The sequence below is a fragment of the Lepisosteus platostomus genome, chromosome 5 (genome assembly GCF_059453375.1).
Source record: "Lepisosteus platostomus isolate fLepPlt1 chromosome 5, fLepPlt1.hap1, whole genome shotgun sequence".
Taxonomy (NCBI): domain Eukaryota; kingdom Metazoa; phylum Chordata; class Actinopteri; order Semionotiformes; family Lepisosteidae; genus Lepisosteus; species Lepisosteus platostomus.
Window position 1 is genome coordinate 4,529,057 of NC_142615.1, and position 21,757 is coordinate 4,550,813.

The following is a 21,757-nucleotide window of genomic DNA, read 5'->3' on the forward strand; positions in this document are numbered from 1 at the left end:
TTGATGAGGCGTGACACTTATTGCTCCAATCAGAGCTATCGTCATGTATCGTCGCTATCGGGTGTTGGGATGGTTTTAATTGCAAAGTACTTGTTGATAGAAAATGGCTTCTTTAATTTAAGCAGCCATCTCACCCCGCAGCTCCTAGCTGGCAGCCCCCCCCCCCACTGGAGCTCAGCAGGTGTGAGCCTGGTCAGTACCTGGAGGGGAGACCTCCTGGGAAAAACTAAGGTTGCTGCTGGGAGAGGTGTTAGTGGGGCCAGCAGGGGGCGCTCTCACCCTGCATTCCATGTGGGTCCTAATGCCCCAGTATAGTGACGAGGGACACTGGACTGTAAACAGGCACCATCCTTCAGATGAGACGGCAAACCAAGGTCCCGACTCTGTGGTCATTAAAAAAAGCTTCCTAATAATCCCCCTCTCTGAACTGGCTTCATCCCCCTGCTCTCCTCCCCACTGAGAGCTGCTGTGTGGGGAGCGTTCTGGCGCACTATGGCAGCCGTCGCATCACCCAGGTGGGGGCTGCACACTGGTGACGGAAGTGGGATTCCCCATGACCTGTAAAGCACTTTGAGTGGAGTGTGCAGAAAAGCGCTATATAAGTGTTAGCAATTATAATAATATTAATTAGTTCTTGGTAAAATCAACTTTTCCTTATAATCGAGGGAGGGTATAAAGCCCTTTTTCCTCTTACAGTGATGAAGACAATACTACATTGACAGGTGGTGTAAAAAGCCTTTGTTCCCAAAGGAAGAAATGGGACAATATTCTGTCTCGCTCAGGTGACTTGGAAAGGGAGTACTTGCTTAATTTGTCTGCAGAAGAAGTGCTTCTTTTCTGAGTGACTTTAGTGGGGTCGAACGCCTACTACATCAGTTTAAATAGGGCATTCATTGGTTGAAATGACAATTAAACCCAAGAGTTCAGACAACGGAAGAACTTCTTCCTCAAACACAGTGAGGACAGCGCTCTTCTGACCCATTCAGGTGACTTGGAAAAAGGAGGCTTTTCTTGGTATGCTCCCAAAGAAGTGCTTCTGTTTCGAGTCACTTTGATGGGGTGTGACATCTACCACATCAATGTAAAGAAAACATTACCTCGATAGAGGTAACCTTTCTCCACACTGACTGGGTTCAGATGGTTAAGTACTGATTAATCACTACACTCTTCTGCACTACACTATCACAACACTACTCTGACCCATTCAGGTGACTTGGAAAAGGAGTACTTGCTTGTTGTGCTTGTGAAAGAAGTGCTCTTTTTTCGAGTCACTTTGGTGGGGTTGTGACATCGACATCATTGTATTTACTGATAAAAATGAAGAGCGCATGTATTCTCCCTATATTTTTTTGGGAAGCTGAGCCTTAACTTTGTTAGTAGTGGTGTATAAAAACATTGTTCCCAATGGAAGAAGACAACAGGACTCTGACCCATTCAGGTGACTTGGAAAAGGAGCATTTTTACTGTCACGCTGGAGATGAAGTGCTTCTCTTCTGAGTCACTGTGATGGGGCGTGGCGTCTGCTACACCGATCCAGAGAAGAGATTTCCTGACCCACAGGTGAACGTTTTCCATGCTGAATGGCTGGCAAAACAAGTTGGAAAGGAGTGGACTGAAAATCAAACCAGAATCAAACATGATATTGATACATGAAGCATTTCTGTGTCCAACAGGGCGAGAACAACACTACTCTGACCCACACTGGTGACTTGGAAAAGGAGTACCTGCTTGTTGTGCTTGCGAAAGAAGTGCTCTTTTTTTGAGTCACTTTGGTGGGGTTGTGACATCGACATCAATGTATGTACGGATAAAAATAAAGAGCACGTTTGTTTTCCCCATATTGTTTGGTAAGATGAGCCTTTACTTTGTTAATAGTGGTGTGTAAAAATATTGTTCCAACTGGAAGAAGACAACAGGACTCTGACCCATTCAGGTGACTTGGAAAAGGAGCATTTTTACTGTCACGCTGGAGATGAAGTGCTTCTCTTCTGAGTCACTGTGATGGGGCGTGGCGTCTGCTACACCGATCCAGAGAAGAGATTTCCTGACCCACAGGTGAACGTTTTCCATGCTGAATGGCTGGCAAAACAAGTCAGAAACCTCCTCACGTCACGGTTGAAGGTAAAGGCTTTGATCCTCCAGCACGATGAAGATGACACCACACTGACCCATTCGGGGAGATCAACACTACTCTGACCCACAGTGGTGAATTGAAAAGGAGTACTTGCTTGTTGTGCTTGTAAAAGAAGTGCTCTTTTTTCGAGTCACTTTGGTGGGGTTGTGACTTCGACATCAATGTATGTTCTGTTAAAAATGAAGAGCGCATGTATTCTCCCTATATTTTTTGGGAAGTTGAGCCTTAACTTTGTTAGTAGTAGTGTATAAAAACATTGTTCCCAATGGAAGAAGACAACAGGACTCTGACCCATTCAGGTGACTTGGAAAAGGAGTGGACTGAAAATCAAACCAGAATCAAACATGATATTGATACATGAAGCATTTCTGTGTCCAACAGGGCGAGAACAACACTATTCTGACCCATTCAGGGGACTTGGAAAAGGAGCATTTTATTGGTGTGCTCTCCAACAAGTGCTCCTGTTTCGAGTCACTTTAATGGGGTCTGACGTCTACCTCTATCAATTTAAGGAAGAAATTCCCCGGATTCAGAAAAACATTTTCCGTGCTGAAAGGCCAATATGATGATTACACACCATGACCTTGATCATTAAACCATGATCACCATGGTCATTAAAGAATGATGTTTGAGAATTTGCAAGTAGCTGCTTGCCATGCTGAACAGCTGAAAGAGAATTAAACCAGAATGTCACATGATAATGATGTATAAAAGCATTTCTTTGTCAAACAGGGCAAGAACAACACTATTCTGATCCATTCAGGTGACTTGGGAAAAGGAGTGCTTGCTTGTTGTGCTTGTGAAAGAAGTGCTCTTTTTTTAAGTCACTTTGCTGGGGTTGTGACATCAACATCAATGTATGTTCTGATAAAAATGAAGAGCACATTTGTTTTCCCCATATTTTTTGGTAAGATGAGCCTTTACTTTGTTAATAGTGGTGTGTAAAAACATTGTTCCAACTGGAAGAAGACAACAGGACTCTGACCCATTCAGGTGACTTGGAAAAGGAGCATTTTTACTGTCACGCTGGAGATGAAGTGCTTCTCTTCTGAGTCACTGTGATGGGGCGTGGCGTCTGCTACACCGATCCAGAGAAGAGATTTCCTGACCCACAGCTGAATGTTTTCCATGCCGAATGGCTTTGCAAAACAAGTCAGAAACCTCCTCACGTCACGGTTGAAGGTAAAGGCTTTGATCCTCCAGCACGAAGACGACGACACCACACTGACCCATTCGGGGAGATCAACGCTACTCTGACCCATTCAGGTGACTTGGAAAAGGAGGACTTGCTTGTTGTGCTTGCGAAAGAAGTGCTCTTTTTTCGAGTCACTTTGGTGGGGTTGTGACATCGACATCAATGTATGTTCTGATAAAATTGAAGAGCGCATGTATTCTCCCTATATTTTTTGGTGAGGCAGGCCTTTAATTTGTTAAGAGTGGTGTAGAAAAACATTGTTCCAACTGGAAGAAGACAACAGGACTCTGACCCATTCAGGTGACATGGAAAAAGAGTAGACTAAAAATCAAACCAGAATCAAACATGATATTGACACATGAAGCATTTCTGTGTACAACAGGGCGAAAACAACACTACTCTGACCCACACTGGTGACTTGGAAAAGGAGTACCTGCTTGTTGTGCTTGCGAAAGAAATGCTCTTTTTTCTAGTCACTTTGGTGGGGTTGTGACATCGACATCAATGTATGTACAGATAAAAATAAAGAGCACATTTGTTTTCCCCATATTTTTTGGTAAGATGAGCCTTTACTTTGTTAATAGTGGTGTGTAAAAACATTGTTCCAACTGGAAGAAGACAACAGGACTCTGACCCATTCAGGTGACTTGGAAAAGGAGCATTTTTACTGTCACGCTGGAGATGAAGTGCTTCTCTTCTGAGTCACTGTGATGGGGCGTGGCGTCTGCTACACCGATCCAGAGAAGAGATTTCCTGACCCACAGCTGAATGTTTTCCATGCCGAATGGCTTTGCAAAACAAGTCAGAAACCTCCTCACGTCACGGTTGAAGGTAAAGGCTTTGATCCTCCAGCACGAAGACGATGACACCACACTGACCCATTCGGGGAGATCAACGCTACTCTGACCCATTCAGGTGACTTGGAAAAGGAGGACTTGCTTGTTGTGCTTGCGAAAGAAGTGCTCTTTTTTCGAGTCACTTTGGTGGGGTTGTGACATCGACATCAATGTATGTTCTGATAAAATTGAAGAGCGCATGTATTCTCCCTATATTTTTTGGTGAGGCAGGCCTTTAATTTGTTAAGAGTGGTGTAGAAAAACATTGTTCCAACTGGAAGAAGACAACAGGACTCTGACCCATTCAGGTGACATGGAAAAAGAGTAGACTAAAAATCAAACCAGAATCAAACATGATATTGACACATGAAGCATTTCTGTGTACAACAGGGCGAAAACAACACTACTCTGACCCACACTGGTGACTTGGAAAAGGAGTACCTGCTTGTTGTGCTTGCGAAAGAAATGCTCTTTTTTCTAGTCACTTTGGTGGGGTTGTGACATCGACATCAATGTATGTACAGATAAAAATAAAGAGCACATTTGTTTTCCCCATATTTTTTGGTAAGATGAGCCTTTACTTTGTTAATAGTGGTGTGTAAAAACATTGTTCCAACTGGAAGAAGACAACAGGACTCTGACCCATTCAGGTGACTTGGAAAAGGAGCATTTTTACTGTCACGCTGGAGATGAAGTGCTTCTCTTCTGAGTCACTGTGATGGGGCGTGGCGTCTGCTACACCGATCCAGAGAAGAGATTTCCTGACCCACAGCTGAATGTTTTCCATGCCGAATGGCTTTGCAAAACAAGTCAGAAACCTCCTCACGTCACGGTTGAAGGTAAAGGCTTTGATCCTCCAGCACGAAGACGACGACACCACACTGACCCATTCGGGGAGATCAACGCTACTCTGACCCATTCAGGTGACTTGGAAAAGGAGGACTTGCTTGTTGTGCTTGCGAAAGAAGTGCTCTTTTTTCGAGTCACTTTGGTGGGGTTGTGACATCGACATCAATGTATGTTCTGATAAAATTGAAGAGCGCATGTATTCTCCCTATATTTTTTGGTGAGGCAGGCCTTTAATTTGTTAAGAGTGGTGTAGAAAAACATTGTTCCAACTGGAAGAAGACAACAGGACTCTGACCCATTCAGGTGACTTGGAAAAAGAGTAGACTAAAAATCAAACCAGAATCAAACATGATATTGACACATGAAGCATTTCTGTGTACAACAGGGCGAGAACAACACTACTCTGACCCACACTGGTGACTTGGAAAAGGAGTACCTGCTTGTTGTGCTTGCGAAAGAAGTGCTCTTTTTTCGAGTCACTTTGGTGGGGTTGTGACATCGACATCAATGTATGTTCTGATAAAAATGAAGAGCACATTTGTTTTCCCCATAGTTTTTGGTAAGATGAGCCTTTACTTTGTTAATAGTGGTGTGTAAAAACATTGTTCCCAATGGAAGAAGACAACAGGACTCTGACCCATTCAGGTGACTTGGAAAAGGAGTGGACTGAAAATCAAACCAGAATCAAACATGATATTGATACATGAAGCATTTCCGTGTACAACAGGGCGAGAAAAACACTACTCTGACCCACACTGGTGACTTGGAAAAGGAATACCTGCTTGTTGTGCTTGCGAAAGAAGTGCTCTCTTTTTGAGTGGGGTTGTGACATCGACATCATTGTATGTACGGATAAAAATAAAGAGCACATTTGTTTTCCCCATAGTTTTTGGTAAGATGAGCCTTTACTTTGTTAATAGTGGTGTGTAAAAACATTGTTCCAACTGGAAGAAGACAACAGGACTCTGACCCATTCAGGTGACTTGGAAAAGGAGCATTTTTACTGTCACGCTGGAGATGAAGTGCTTCTCTTCTGAGTCACTGTGATGGGGCGTGGCGTCTGCTACAGTGATCCAGAGAAGAGATTTCCTGACCCACAGGTGAACTTTTTCCATGCCGAATGGCTTTGCAAAACAAGTCAGAAACCTCCTCACTTCACGGTTGAAGATAAAGGCTTTGATCCTCCAGCACGAAGACGACGACACCACACTGACCTATTCGAGGAGATCAACGCTTCTCTGACCTATTCAGGTGACTTGGAAAAGGAGTTCTTGCTTGTTGTGCTTGTGAAAGAAGTGCTCTTTTTTCGAGTCACTTTGGTGGGGTTGTGACATCGACATCATTATATTTACTGATAAAAATGAAGAGCGCATGCATTCTCCCTATATTTTTTGGGAAGTTGAGCCTTAACTTTGTTAGTAGTAGTGTATAAAAACATTGTTCCCAATGGAAGAAGACAACAGGACTCTGACCCATTCAGGTGACTTGGAAAAGGAGCATTTTATTGGTGTGCTCGCCAACAAGTGCTCCTGTTTCGAGTCACTTTCATGGGGTCTGACGTCTACCTCTATCAATTTAAAGAAGAACTCCCCCGGATTCAGAAAAACATTTTCCGTGCTGAAAGGCCAATATGATGATTACACACCATGACCTTGATTATTAAACCTTGATCACCATGGTCATTAAAGAATGATGTTTGAGAATTTGCAAGTAGCTGCTTGCCATGCTGAACAGCTGAAAGAGAATTAAACCAGAATGTCACATGATAATGGAGTATAAAAGCATTTCTGTGTCCATCAGGGCGAGATCAACACTACTCTGACCCATTCAGGTGACTTGGAAAAGGAGTCCTTGCTTGTTGTGCTTGTGAAAGAAGTGCTCTTTTTTCGAGTCACTTTGGTGGGGTTGTGACATCGACATCATTGTATTTACTGATAAAAATAAAGAGCACATTTGTTTTCCCCATATTTTTTGGTAAGTTGAGTCTTAACTTTGTTAGTAGTGGTGTATAAAAACATTGTTCCCAATGGAAGAAGACAACAGGACTCTGACCCATTCAGGTGACTTGGAAAAGGAGCATTTTTACTGTCACGCTGGAGATGAAGTGCTTCTCTTCTGAGTCACTGTGATGGGGCGTGGCGTCTGCTACACCGATCCAGAGAAGAGATTTCCTGACCCACAGGTGAACGTTTTCCATGCTGAATGGCTTTGCAAAACAAGTCAGAAACCTCCTCACATCACGGTTGAAGGTAAAGGCTTTGATCCTCCAGCACGAAGATGACGACACCACACTGACCCATTCGGGGAGATCAACGCTACTCTGACCCACACTGGTGACTTGGAAAAGGAATACTTGCTTGTTGTGCTTGTGAAAGAAGTGCTCTTTTTTCGAGTCACTTTGGTGGGGTTGTGACATCGACATCATTGTATTTACTGATAAAAACGAAGAGCGCATGTATTCTCCCTATATTTTTTGGGAAGTTGAGCCTTAACTTTGTTAGTAGTGGTGTTCCCAATGGAAGAAGACAACAGGACTCTGACCCATTCAGGTGACTTGGAAAAGGAGTAGACTAAACATCAAACCAGAATCAAACATGATATTGATACATGAAGCATTTCTGTGTCCAACAGGGCGAGAACAACACTATTCTGACCCATTCAGGTGACTTGGAAAAGGAGGACTTGCTTGTTGTGCTTGCTAGAGAAGTGCTCCTTTTTCGAGTCACTTTTTATGGGTATCATTTATCATTTAAGGAAGACATTTCCTGGATCCAGGTTAAGTATTTCCCATATATGAAAATGAAAACCACGCTCCCAGATAAAGGTTGAATATAGAGCTTTTCACCCTCCCAACATGATGAAAACAGCACTACATTGACCCATTCAGGTCACTCGGAAAAGGAGCATTTTTCAAATTTGTTATGCTCACAAAGAAGTGCTTCTTTTTCGGGTCATTTGGACGGGGTGTGCCGTCAGGTGTGTGTGCTGGGGTACGGCAACTCCCCTCCTCGAGAGAGGAGGAAGACACTGCAGAGAATGGTCAATATGGCCCAGAAGATCATCGGCTGTGGTCTCACAGAGAGATTCAAGAGGTCTACGAGGACCATTCTGGCCATCACAGAGGACAGTCACCACCAGGGGCAAGGGCAAGAGCTCTTCACCCCACTGCCCTCAGGCAAGAGACGCAAGAGCAGACGGACACTGACCACCAGATTCCTCAACAGCTTCTACCCACAAGCAGTGAGATCGGCAAACACATTTGGCCAGGCCCCTCGGACCACACCTACACCCGCTACCTCATTGTGATTTCTTATTTATTGCCCATCGGCAGTCACTGTTTACACGTCTGCATTGTTTACATTCAAACTGTTGACTTGTTGACTTGTACATTGTTTACTGTTTGTTTGTATATTGTCTTGATGCACTGTTCTAACAATTGAGAGACTTCCTGTCGGTACGAATTCCATTGTACCAGCACATATGGCAATAAAGTTCCAGTTCAATTGGATTCAATTGACCATTTTCCCTGTGGAAATGAAACCTACGTTTCCATGTTTAGGAACCATTAAGCTGCTTAACCTTGAACTTCGTGGAAGAAGTCAATGAGTCAATTCTTTTGCTCGAAAACGACCTTCCACCTTATCCTTGGTCCTATATTGTTAATAAAACCCCCCGGATTCATACTTAAAGGCTGCATTTGTGTGTTTTTCTATATAATAGTTCTACAGCAGCCCAGCCACCAGTAATGTCCCATAATGTATTGAAAGGAATTGCATTTTTTTATCATTTTTTTTTTCTTGATCAAACAAAGCATCAGGCTTGGTCCCGGGGTCGAATGCGAATCGTGTTCTCTTATGACGAAGCTATACACAAAAGCTGTGTGTTTAGTCCACTTCTGAGCGAGCTCTGAAAACTCGCATGCAAACTCTTGATTTGCGACAGTTTTCATGTTGTGAGACAGCGGATTTCCCAGCATTTTCTGTGAATATACAAATCAGGACACCGTCTTGGATGACAGAGTATCATCATAGTTTATTATCGTCCAGACTCTTGTGAAAAAATACAGTTGCAGCTGGGAGAGGGGTTAGTGGGGCCAGCAGGGGGCGCTCTCACCCTGTGATCTGTGTGAGTCCTGATGCCTCAGTATAGTGATGGGGACACTGGACTGTAAGAAGGCGCCGTCCTTCGGATGAGACGTAAAACCGAGGTCCTGACTCTCTGTGCTCATTAACAATCCCAGGGTGTTTCTGGAGAAGAGTAGGGGTGTTACCCCAGTGTCCTGGTCTAAATCCCCCCCGGTCTTTACCCATCATGGCCTCCTAATCACCCCCCTCTCTGAACTGGCTCCATCCCTCTGCTCTCCTCCCCACTGGGAGCTGCTGTGTGCTGAGCGGACTGGAGCATCATCCAGGTGGGGCTGCACACTGGTGGTAGTGGGATTCCCCATGACCTGTGAAGCACTTTGAGTGGAGTGTCCAGAAAAGGGCTATATAAGTGTAAGCAATTATTAATGATCATGTCCATCAAAGCGCTATATAATTATTAGCAATTATTTATTATTATTGTTTATTTCAATTTCTCTCTTTCTAACATCCTTTTTTTTTACCTGCGCTGGAAATGCATTGTATTCCTTTTTTTTTAATTGACCCTGTCTATTATTTTCTGTTTGTCATTGTGTTCTATTTGATAAAATAATAATAATAATAAGATGGTTAACCATGATGTTAACCGATTTGTGTGTGTGTGTGATTCCAGGTGGCGTTTCAGACTTGGTTGTGATAACCGGGGTTAAACGACAAATAAGTCAAAGCTTCTGATTCTGTTGCCCTAAAAGCAAACCCTAAAAGCAAACCTTTACACAAAAAAACAAACAAACAATGACTCTCTGGGTGTTTCCCAGCCCTCGGTTGTAACGACCCAGCTGGATGAAATAGGTGCCCTTTGTGAAACTCAGTGACGACCTGCTCGTTAAACAATTAATTAGAGAGCGGGTCTTGAGGGAGGGAACCATCTGTGCTGGGGGGGACGCTGTATATAAGCAAAGCTCTGGGAGCAGGTGGGGTTTGACAGTAGTTGTGGACCGTCTACTGTGAGTAGAAATACACTGATCACTACTGCACCGTCTACTGTGAGTAGAAAATACACTGATCACTACTGCACCGTCTACTGTGAGTAGAAATACACTGATCACTACTGCACCGTCTACTGTGAGTAGAAAATACACTGATCACTACTGCACCGTCTACTGTGAGTAGAAAATACACTGATCACTACTGCACCATCTACTGTGAGTAGAAAATACACTGATCACTACTGCACCATTCCCTGGATTTGTTTAATTAATGAGATTTCATGTGGAGAACAGCGCTTTTTTCCGGTGAACAAAACAAATGCAACTGCAGTGGAGCAGTGCTCTCTCCTTGCAGTGACCTTGACAAATTGATTTGAATCTGGAGCTAGAAAAGCACCAATATGGGGTGGCTGCAGATTTGCGATTTGAATTGGCAGAGCCTATATTGGGAGAATTTGACTAGCCCTTCATCGAGCTGAAGACGGCCGAAACGCAAAGCCATTTTCTGGCATCTGTAGAGCAAATCAGTGTGGGATCGATTTGCTCTGATCGCCCCCCTCCCCCCCTGGGTCATTTGACAAAGAACTCAGCTGGTACCACCCAGCTCTGACAGGTCTGTAAGAACAAGTCACACCAGTAGAGAGCTGGAGAAAGACAGCTTTCACGCCCGAGGGAGAGGCCGACTGATGACCACAGGCGGAATTCAGGTCAACACAGAAGGAGGTAAGTTCTACATGGAAATATGCAGACCAAAAAAAATGGGATATTTCAAAATGTTCAATTTCAGGGAAACCTCTCGAATAAATCACGAACCCATGCTGGACTTGTAAAAGGTGCAGTCGATTTAAAACACATAGGCAGTCATGCGAAACAGGACAGAAGAAAACGGTGTGGTTTACGGAGCTCATCATTTTAAACACTGGTAGACGGGAGACATACCCACAAACATTTTGGAAATTTTCCACAAAACTATTCTTTCTCATCCTGTAAATGTTCCACATCTTTTATTTTGTCCGGTTTCTTGCGACTTTCAGTTGGAATGCAGTAATTTACCGTTCAGGAAATTCCCATAAAAATGGTTTTACTGGTTTTTGTCTTAATTTGTTCTACTGGGAAAAGAACCTTTTGAATATCTCCCAGAAAAGCATATACCACTATGAACCAGCTATTACCTAAGACTCTTCCATTGTCTTTAGAACCTCAGCAGAGAGTGTCACAAAACAGGAGTTAACTCCAACTTATTTTACCCTGCTTTGAAGCATTTGTGTGCATCTGGATTTAGTTGTCATGCCAGAAAAAAAAGGGCATCAGCTGAGTGTGTATTGAAAGTCGTCTTTATTTTTTATGCATACGGGAGTCTTGCGTTGCGACACAAGACTTAAAAAGACAGCGCTTACAGTGCTCTTTCATACAGTGAAACAATACAAGATGACTGCTTGCATTGTGGCTATATCTGGTCGTTCTAGAAAGCTGGCGAGTAGGTATATTTTCTTTACTGCTAGCTTGTGTGTTCAGGTGGCCCCTTCTGCTGAATGGACCATTTGTTCCCAGAGAGCTCACTGGTCTTTCTCTGAGAACTATGCTAGCGATGTGTAAAGACACTATGTGGCTGTTATCTTTTGAGACCAGACCTCCTGAGACAGATTTTGTCAAATACAAGTGAAAAAATATAGTCAGCAAGATATAATACCAACTTTTAGCAAGACTTTTAGTTAATTCCTTCAGTTGTGAAAGTGTCACAATGATAAAAAAGTAATCCCTGCTAATATGCACGTGTTTCGTCATGAACAGCCCATGAATTCGTCCAAAGTTAATTTTCCTGAAATTTAGATTTAAACGTGTTAAGAACACAAAAGGTCCCTTTCTTTCTGAGCGATGTGTTTGCGCACCGTTTTCCCGATAAATGTGAATTGAAACTGTTCTCCATGCTAGGAAGAAAAGCTGTCTAAACGGACACCAATGAGGGTTTTGGTCTCCCGGTCGGAGAACTTCACAGTGAACTATGCCTTTCCTCTACTGTCTCCTGAGCCATCGAAGCAGAAACTGTCCAATTCCACTCGGCATACGGAATTCTGCGGCATCCCAGATTATAAGGGCTCGTCACTGTGATCTAGCTTTGCTCTTAAAAAAAAACACTGTAACCATCAAAGATGTTTCTTGTAAGACGTAGATCCAGTGGAAACACGTTCCCCTCCTTACCAGTCATTAACTAGTTAAAACACTTTTTCCCTATGTTACTCCTACACACATTTGGCCTCGCTTTGTCCTAAGGCTGATACGCCCCCCACAATGCCCTCTGACATGCCTGAACTCTTGCTCTTCCTGACTTCCTAACTGCTATGTCTGCTGGAGACTATCCCAGCAAGCAACGGGACTGAGGCAGGGTTCACTCCTTAACTTCCTAACAGCTTTTATAATAGTTAACAAAAGATAGTAATATTCTGATTGTGCCCTCCGTAAACTATCATTACTACGCCTTTCAAACTGTTGATGGTGTATAAATGCACCGGGACGCTGTCAACCATAATGCATTCGTTTCCTAACACAACTGTACAATTATACAAACAAACTTACGCTATGCCTACCTGTACCAACTCTAGACACTAGCAAGAGTAAAATCTCACAGACTGAGGAGACTGTGGTGGCGTTATTTGCATAGCAGATGCCTCTTATCTAAGTGGCTTATCTGTAGTCAATCGCGATCTCTGCACTGATACCACACTGATGCAAACTCGCAACGCACTGCAGGAAGGAGGAAGACAAACCTTTCATGCTCGGTCCTAGTGTAATTTCAGCTAGTCCATTTTCTAACTGCTTCTTCCAATTCAGGGTCACAAGGGGCAGCTGGAGTCTATCCCAGCAAGCAACGGGCACAAGGCAGGATACGCCCTGGACAGGACACCAGTCCATCCCAGGGGACACACACACACACACCCACACACACCCTGCACAGGACACTAGTCCATCACAAGAGACACACACACACTCTGGACAGGACACCAGTCCTTCACAGGACACGCACAGACACTCACACACCCTGGACAGGACACCAGTCCATCACAGGACACACACAGACACATGCACACCCTGGACAGGACACTAGTCCATCAAAGGACACCCACACACCCTGGACAGGACACCAGTCCATCACAAGAGACACACACTCACACATCCTGGACAGGACACCAGTCCATCACAGGACACACACACACTCACACCCTGGACAGGACACCAGTCCATCACAAGAGACACACACTCACACATCCTGGACAGGACACCAGTCCATCACAGTACACACACACCCTGGACAGGACACCAGTCCATCACAGGACACACACACCCTGGACAGGACACCAGTCCATCACAGGACACACACACCCTGGACAGGACACCAGTCCATCACAGGACACACACACCACTCACACACCCTGGACTGGACACCAGTCCATCACAGGACACACACACACACTCACACACCCTGGACAGGACACCAGTCCATCACAGGACACACACACCACTCACACACCCTGGACAGGACACCAGTCCATCACAGGACACACACTCACACACCCTGGACAGGACATCAGTCCATCACAGGACACACACTCACACACCCTGGACAGGACATCAGTCCATCACAGGACACACACACACCCTGGACAGGACACCAGTCCATCACAGGACACACACACCACTCACACACCCTGGACAGGACACCAGTCCATCACAGGACACACACACACTCACACACCCTGGACAGGACACCAGTCCATCACAGGACACACACACACCCTGGACAGGACATCAGTCCATCACAGGACACACACACACCCTGGACAGGACATCAGTCCATCACAGGACAAACACACACACACACACACACACACACACACACACACACACACACACACACACCCTGGACAGGACACCAGTCCATCACAGGACACACACACCCTGGACAGGACACCAGTCCATCACAGGACACACACTCACACAACCTGGACAGGACAGCAGTGCATCACAGGACAGACACACACACACACACACACACACACACACACACATTAGGCCACTTTAACCCACCAGTATGTTTGTGTGGTCGGTGGGAGGAAAAGGCCACAACTGGAAACACTGGGTTCAATTTCATCGGTAGAGGTGACCACAGGGGGGCGTGACCACAGTGCGGGTTCGAAACGATCATGGCCGTAGCTCACAACCGAAGGCCTTGTTAACGAGATGTTTCTCTTTCCGCAAAAACGTGACGAACGCCCTTCTGGGTTCCCGTGATGATAACGGCAGATCCCCTACCTATTTCCTTCGTTTGCAGCTGGGCCGATCGCAATCATGACTTGGAACCTCGGGCTCGCGCTGCTTTGCACAGGTCAGTGCCTCCCCTTCCTGCTCGCGTTAACAACTTGAATTGTTGTACCGTTGTGCAATCTGGCACCCCGTTCCCCTCGCCTGGCAGCACGAATTGCTACCGAGTTCACTCTGCCATTTGCTTGGAACTGAATACATCTGAGGAACCAGTCCTTAAAAGTCCATTTTGTAACCCCTCCCCAACCAGATGCCTGAAAGCACGGGTTTGAGGTCTGTTTGTGTCTCTGCACTTGCCTAATGTCTGGGGTGCTGTCTGGGTGGAGTCTGCATGTTCTCCCCGTGTTTGTGTGGGTTTGCTCCTGGTGCTCTGGTTTCTTCCCGCAGTCCGGAGACAGGCTGGTGAGTTAAATGTGTTCTGGGGAGACAAACCCTGGTTTGTGAGTTTGTTTGTGTTTCTGCCTGTGTGTGTGTGTCCTGTGATGGACTGCTGTCCTGTCCAGGTTGTGTGAGTGTGTGTGTGTCCTGTGATGGACTGCTGTCCTGTCCGGGGTGTGTGAGTGTGTGTGTCCTGTGATGGACTGCTGTCCTGTCCAGGGTGTGTGAGTGTGTGTGTGTCCTGTGATGGACTGGTGTCCTGTCCAGGGTGTGTGTGTGTGTGTCCTGTGATGGACTGGTGTCCTGTCCAGGGTGTGTGAGTGTGTGTGTCCTGTGATGGACTGCTGTCCTGTCCAGGGTGTGTGAGTGTGTGTCCTGTGATGGACTGCTGTCCTGTCCAGGGTGTGCGAGTGTGTGTGTCCTGTGATGGACTGGTGTCCTGTCCAGGGTGTGTGTGTGTGTCCTGTGATGGACTGGTGTCCCACCCAGGGCGTATCCTGCCTTGTGCCTGTTGTTTGCCTCGATAAGCTCCAGCTCCTTCACGGACCCTAATTGGAAAAAGATGATAAAACGTGTATGCATGGATGGTATATAACTTCTGTTAACGTTAGAGGAATTATTTAACATCAGAAAGGCACTGATCTAGATATCCTCCTTGAGTGTACACAGAAATACATGAGAGAATTTCTGCGCTCCACTAACCCAGAGTCTGGTTACTTAGGATATGTAACACGTGACATCTTTTGTGAATGTTATTTGTTTTCAGATGTGTTTTATTTGCCACGACGTCTCATAAATTCCCAACTCAGCCCTTGTAGCCTATTTAGTTGTCTGTTAGTAGTTAATCGATGAGAGGGGATCTCCTTCAGCTGCGTCTGGAAAGAAGACAGGGTAGCTTCTGGATGGCCAGCTTGTTCCATGCTCTCACCACTCTGTATGTAAAGAAGGGCTTCCAGAGGGGGTTCCCTGTTCCCAGTTGGAAAAGCGCTTCCGCGTGGCTTTTCGCAAGTGTGTCCTCTACTTTGTCTCTCGCGGTCAGATCTGCAGAAATCGGATGGATAGAGTCAGTGGATCTCTTCAGAACGGACAGTGCAACACGCTCCTGCTCTCTCTCTCTCTGACATAACATAACATCACTTTATTAGCCCTATACAATTTCTTGCATTAGGAATTTGGCTGTTCGCATATCCCAGCTGGCTCTCCATGAGACACACAGACAGGGAGAGAGAGAAGCTGGGGGTCAGAGCGCAGGGTCGGCCATTGTACAGCACCCCTGGAGCAGCTGGGGTTCAGGGCCTCGCTCAGGGGGGCCCCAACGGAGTAGGATGCCTCTGCCAGCCGCGGGATTTGAACTGGCAAACCCCTTCCAGCCACAGGCGCAGATCCTGAGCCACAGAGCCAAACCACTCCACCCTGACGTTCTGCTGATCCTGGTGTGTCCCCTGTGTGTGTGTGTGTCTCTCTCTCTCTCTCTCTCTCTCTCCAGGGCTCTGGGGTGTCCCCTCCTGCTGCGCTCGTCAGTATCACTTTGTGAGCCTGGAGAAGAGCTGGACCGAAGCCCAGAGTTACTGCAGGGAGAACTACACTGACCTGGCTGTGATCGAGAGCCCAGAGGACAACGAGCAGCTCCTGCAGACTGCGGTGATGAACCTTTTGCCAAATTTCGGCTGGATTGGACTGTACCGGGACAAGTGGAGCTGGCAGTGGTCCATGGGGAACATCAGTCTTTACGGTCCGGCTGGGACTAATTTCACCAACTGGGCTTCAACAGAACCAGACAACGCCGGAGGGAAAGAAAATTGTGGGACCATGTCGTCTACCGGTTTCTGGGCTGACAGCCCCTGCAGTACTGCCCGTTTCTTCATTTGCTATCAAGGTGAGATACGGGCTCTGTCCTCATTCAGGTGCAGTGCTGTTATGCTGCTACAGCTGGAATATCAGTCGTGGTCCGTGGGAGTCCTTAGAGCTGGAACAGGTCGGTTTAGTGAGCCGGCAGCAAACAGGCAGAGGGCCATCCAGAATTGTCGTCAGGAAACGAGTTCAGAGGTCAGAGCCAGAGAGGACGCAGCCAAGTTACAGCGAAGCAGATCACAAGTAAAACCGGAGAGGGGACGCAGCAGTGGCTCAGAGCAAAGCGCCATGACAGAGCGCAGAGCGCTGCCCTGCCAGGCCTGAAACAGCCCGCTTCACCTGGAGGCGGGGGGTGCCGTGGTCGGTCCCAGGTGAAGCAGGCTTCCTGACAAGTTGGGTCCCCCCCCTTGAGGACACACGCGCGTGAAACAAAAGGAACAGAAAGGACTTCAGAAGGAAAGTACCGCGGGGGGGGGGGAATGAGTTCATGGGTCCTGGGTGAGATTCTGGAGTGGGTCGCCTTCTGGGTTGCAGCTTGTTCACCCCAGGTCTCCAGGGAACTGGTATCTCTACGTTGTGCCCTCTGATAAGTTGTCCAGAGTATACAGCCCTCCCAGGCTCATTCAACTCATGCAGGAGATTTGCAGTGGCCAGGAAAAAATGGCTTTCTGACACCGGATAGACGGAAAGACGGAAAGATTCCCCAAAATATGTCGGAAAGTAGGAGTGACAAGACAGGGGCGTGGAATGAGAGAAGTGCACTAAAGCGTTTTAGTTGTATTATTCCACCCCCCCACAGCGTTGAATACGGAAAATACGTCCTGCTGAAATACATAATCAATACGTAGTGCTGCAAGGTTGATTGCTTTAAGTTCTCCAGAGATTTGCGCTTGGTGTTGATGTACTGGGGAGAGATCCTTTCGCTGCAATCTACCTGCTGTGATTCTGATATTATGATAATAATAATAATAATAATAATAATAATAATAATAATAATAATAAACAACTTTATTTTATATAGTGCCTTTAAAGGTGGCTTCTCAAAGCGCTTTACAGGACGACAATAAATAAGAAGAATACACGAGATAAAACACAACGACAATACACAGAGGAGAGCCCAGGCTCATTGCAGTACTGCAATCCGATGAATTCTTGACAATGAGATCTGGGTGCTGGTCTGTTCTCATAGACTCCGGAGATCCGGCGGAGAGCTACTTCCTGATCAACGCGACCAAGACCTTTCCCGAAGCCCAGAGGTACTGCCGGGAGCAGCACACGGACCTGGCCAGCGCGAGGAACCGGAGCGAGAACGAGGCGGTCCGCCTGGCGGCGCGGAATAACTCGGTGTGGATCGGCCTGTTCAACACGCCCTGGAAGTGGTCGAGGCCCAGCAACTCCACTTTCCACCACTGGGATCAGAACCAACCCGACAACTCCGGCGGAAACGAGAACTGTGCCGCCCTGGCCCTGACGGGCACCACCAGGGGGCGCTGGAGCGATATAGGCTGTACCAAGAAGTTCCCCTTCTTCTGCTTCAACGGTGAGTTGACAGGGGGGAGTCAGGACCGAGCTGGTGTGTTGCGCACCTCCCATCATCCAGGAAAAACCTCACTCGTCCCCATAGGTGTGGCGCGGTAGAGCACAGGGTGAAGTCTCTGTGGTTTTTATATCACCAGCAGCCATGTCGCCCTGCAGCTCCCAGCTGGCAGCCCCGCCCCCCCACTGGAGCTCAGCAGGTGTGAGCCTGGTCAGTACCTGGAGGGGAGACCTCCTGGGGAAAACTAAGGTTGCTGCTGGGAGAGGTGTGAGTGGGGCCAGCAGGGGGCGCTCACCCTGTGGTCCATGTGGGTCCTAATGCCCCAGTATAGTGACGGGGGACACTGGACTGTAAACGGGCGCCGTCCTTTGGAGGAGACGTAAAACCGAGGTCCTGACTCTCTGTGGTCATTAACAATCCCAGGGCATTTCTCGAGAAGAGTAGGGGTGTAACCCCGGTGTCCTGGCCAAATTTCCCATTGTCCCTTACCAATCATGGCCCCCTAATAACCCCCCTCTCTGAACTGGCTCCATCCCTCTGCTCTCCTCCCCACTGAGAGCTGGTGTGTGGGGAGCGTTCTGGCACACTATGGCTGCCGTCGCATCATCCAGGTGGGGCTGCACATTGGTGGCGGTAGTGGGATTCCCCATGACCTATAAAGCGCTTTGAGTGGAGTGTCCAGAAAAGCGCTATATAAGTGTAAGCAATTGTTAGTAGTAGCAGTATTATTTACCTGTGTCTCCCCAGACAACAGAATGGTGATGAAGGTGACAATCAGCCTGGATAAAGGGCTGAATCCTAATGATGCAGCAGTGAGTGAATTCCTCTTAAACCAGGTAGGTGCTGTCAGCCTTCAGAGCCAGGAATTCAGATCAGTGTTTTAACATGCTTGAGTGCGACAGAGTCTGCACAGGGATCATGTCTAACCTGGGTTAAGAGAGACCCCACTGAGTGTATTGAGTTGGTTAGTGTACAGTGTGTAGAATTATATATCTTGTAACGCAACGGGGGCTCTGGCGGGCGCCCTTGCCGCATCTGGTCGGCCCCATCCCGACTGGAGGCTCGAACCCGGGACTTTCGCGTCTCTCTGCAGCGACCTAGCCCCGTGAGCTAAAGAGAGATCTCTCCTCAGCCCAGTAGCTGTGGTCCTGCTATCACAGGGAAGGGCGGTGACGTCACCCGCTCTGGTACGCCGGCTCTTACACACAGTGCTTGTCGGCCGTAAGCGTTACAATCTATAATCAGGACTGTGTGAATATTACTGGATCAGTGTACAGTGTGGAGAATTATATATCTCTAATGATCAGGACTGTGTGAGTATTACTGGATCAGTGTACAGTGTGGAGAATTATATATCTATCATGATCAGGGCTGTGTGAATATTACTGGATCAGTGTACAGTGTGTACAGTTATATATCTATAATGATCAGGGCTGTGTGAGTATTACTGGATCAGTGTACAGTGTGTAGAATGATATATCTATAATGATCAGGACTGTGTGAATATTACTGGATCAGTGTACAGTGTGTAGAATGATATATCTGTAATGATCAGGACTGTGTGAATATTACTGGATCAGTGTACAGTGTGTACAGTTATATATCTATAATGATCAGGACTGTGTGAGTATTACTGGATCAGTGTACAGACTGTACTAGTTACACTCAGGGTGATGGATCAGTATTGCTGGCTGGTGCTCCAGTCCAGATCCAGCCCTGCTCTCAGGCAGTCTGTGCTGTTCTTGTCTGTCCAGATGAGGGGGCTGCTGTCCAGGCACACTGGGATGAACAGAACCAGTTTGAAATGGAAGGAGCAGAAGGATGGGCTGGTTTTCCTCTCTGAGCAGGAAGCGCAAGGTGAGATATGGGCCTCCAGTTTCACTGTGATGCCGGAGAGGTTAAGCTGTGTGTCTGTGTGTAAAGGCTTGTGCAAAATGTAGGTAGTCCTGCTCACGATAAAGAGAGGGTCTTTCTAGAAAGAGTATGTGACATTTTGTGCTAAATAGCACAATCTGTGTTATTGTTAAAACTATATTTCATGTGTGCCCATTTATTTTTTGCACTGAAATATATGCCACACAATTCACAAATGTTAATGGTGACATTTTATTCTGGCATATTAATTAACCTGTGAAATGCTCGTGTGTCAGAGCAGGTAGAAATTATACGTTTGATTTTCTGATTTGTTCTCTGGAGCAGCCTTCTGAAATTAACTGTCTACATCAGCTCCATTTGTATAATAAACATTTCTGTACAATGTGTGTGTGTGACGCCCAGCCCCGTCAGTCCAGAGTGTGTGTGTGTGATGTCCAGCTCTCTCAGTCCAGTGTGTGTGTGTTTGTGTGTGTGATGTCCAGCTCTGTCAGTCCAGTGTGTGTGTGATGCCAAGCTCTATTAGTACAGTCAGTATCAGTATACTAACTGTGATGATGTGTTCTCACAGGGCAGTGTGACTACATTGGAAACTGGACTCCAGTCTGATCAGCCTGACCAGCAGATCTATAATGTTTCTCCACTCAGGCTGTAACGAATTCCTCTGTGATCTTTTACAGCAACCTGTTTTTGTCTTTATAATACAATTTCTATCTGCTCTGTATAAGTACAAGCTCTGTATAAGCTGTAATTATCAGTAACTCTTCACCAGTGCTGTACAGTATGGTGCCCATGAGAGTAATTTAGTCTGTCTAACAGAGTTTTAACCATTAATGTTCGGTACCTATAGTCAGATCCGCATATTTTTAAAGACCGTCTATAAATTTTATTCCGCTAGACAAGTAATTTATTGTTAGAATTTGGACTTCAAACACATTTCCCCAATTTAAGTAATTCAGGTGATGGATATGGGGAGAGATCATAATGTTAAAACACTTGAAAGCTACTGTTAAGCCTTTCTTTACCTGGTACTGCTATTTCTCCTAAAATAATTCAGTAATATTTTATTGAGTATTCATAGATGTATACACCTGGATGTTCCTGTTTGGGAGGGTATTTATGCTATGAGCTGCGTTTTCTTGAACTTGTCTCTGAATGCCAATATGCGCTGTCACATAGAGGATAGTGGTTAACATTTTCTTTAATCTGAACTGATGACACAAATAAAATTGCAGATTGCCATCAATATCTTTCAGTCCTCCTTGTTATATTCATCTCCAATACTGATGGAGCAGAGTGGTGGCTCTGTGGCTCAGGATCTGCGCCTGGGGCTGGAAGGGTTTGCCAGTTCAAATCCCGCGGCCGGCAGAGGAATCCTACTCCGTTGGGGCCCCTGTGCGAGGCCCTGAACCCCAGGTGCTCCAGGGGTGCCGTATAAATGGCCGACCCTGCGCTCTGACCCCCAGCTTCTCTCTCCCTGTCTGTGTGTCTCATGGAGAGCCAGCTGGGGTCTGCGACAAGACCAATTCCTCATGCGAGACATTGTATAGGGCCAATAAAGTGATCTGATCACTTCACCATCTACTGTGAGTAGAAATACAGAGACACATTACTGCACCATCTACTGTGAGTATAAATACACTGATCATTACTGCACCATCTACTGTGAGTAGAAATACACTGGTCATTACTGCACCATCTTCTGTGATTAGAAATA

General features: G+C 46.3%; 2 protein-coding genes and 1 long non-coding RNA gene across 4 annotated transcripts in view; all 3 read left to right on the plus strand.

The window, feature by feature from the left end:
- LOC148662594 (uncharacterized) overlaps window positions 1–21,757 on the plus strand; it is a 197,095-nt gene that overhangs the window by 50,511 nt on the left and 124,827 nt on the right. The window lies entirely within an intron of this gene.
- Window positions 1–21,757, plus strand: part of LOC148662595 (globoside alpha-1,3-N-acetylgalactosaminyltransferase 1-like) — a 167,789-nt gene that overhangs the window by 40,613 nt on the left and 105,419 nt on the right. Inside the window, exon 8 of one of the 2 annotated variants that reach the window (XR_015936844.1) lies at window positions 18,559–18,733. The exons of the other annotated variant lie outside the window; for it this stretch is intronic. The gene's annotated coding sequence lies outside the window, so the exon portion shown is untranslated. Of the gene's footprint in view, window positions 1–18,558; window positions 18,734–21,757 lie in introns of those variants that run through there. 2 annotated transcript variants of the gene reach the window in all.
- On the plus strand, window positions 14,430–21,286 carry LOC148662596 (C-type mannose receptor 2-like). The gene is made up of 7 exons (XM_088632855.1): window positions 14,430–14,466; window positions 14,790–14,804; window positions 16,267–16,656; window positions 17,821–18,171; window positions 18,916–19,004; window positions 19,923–20,025; window positions 20,612–21,286. The coding sequence occupies exons 1-7, from the start codon at window positions 14,430–14,432 to the stop codon at window positions 20,647–20,649; spliced, it is 1,023 nt and encodes a 340-aa protein (XP_088488981.1). The 3' UTR covers window positions 20,650–21,286.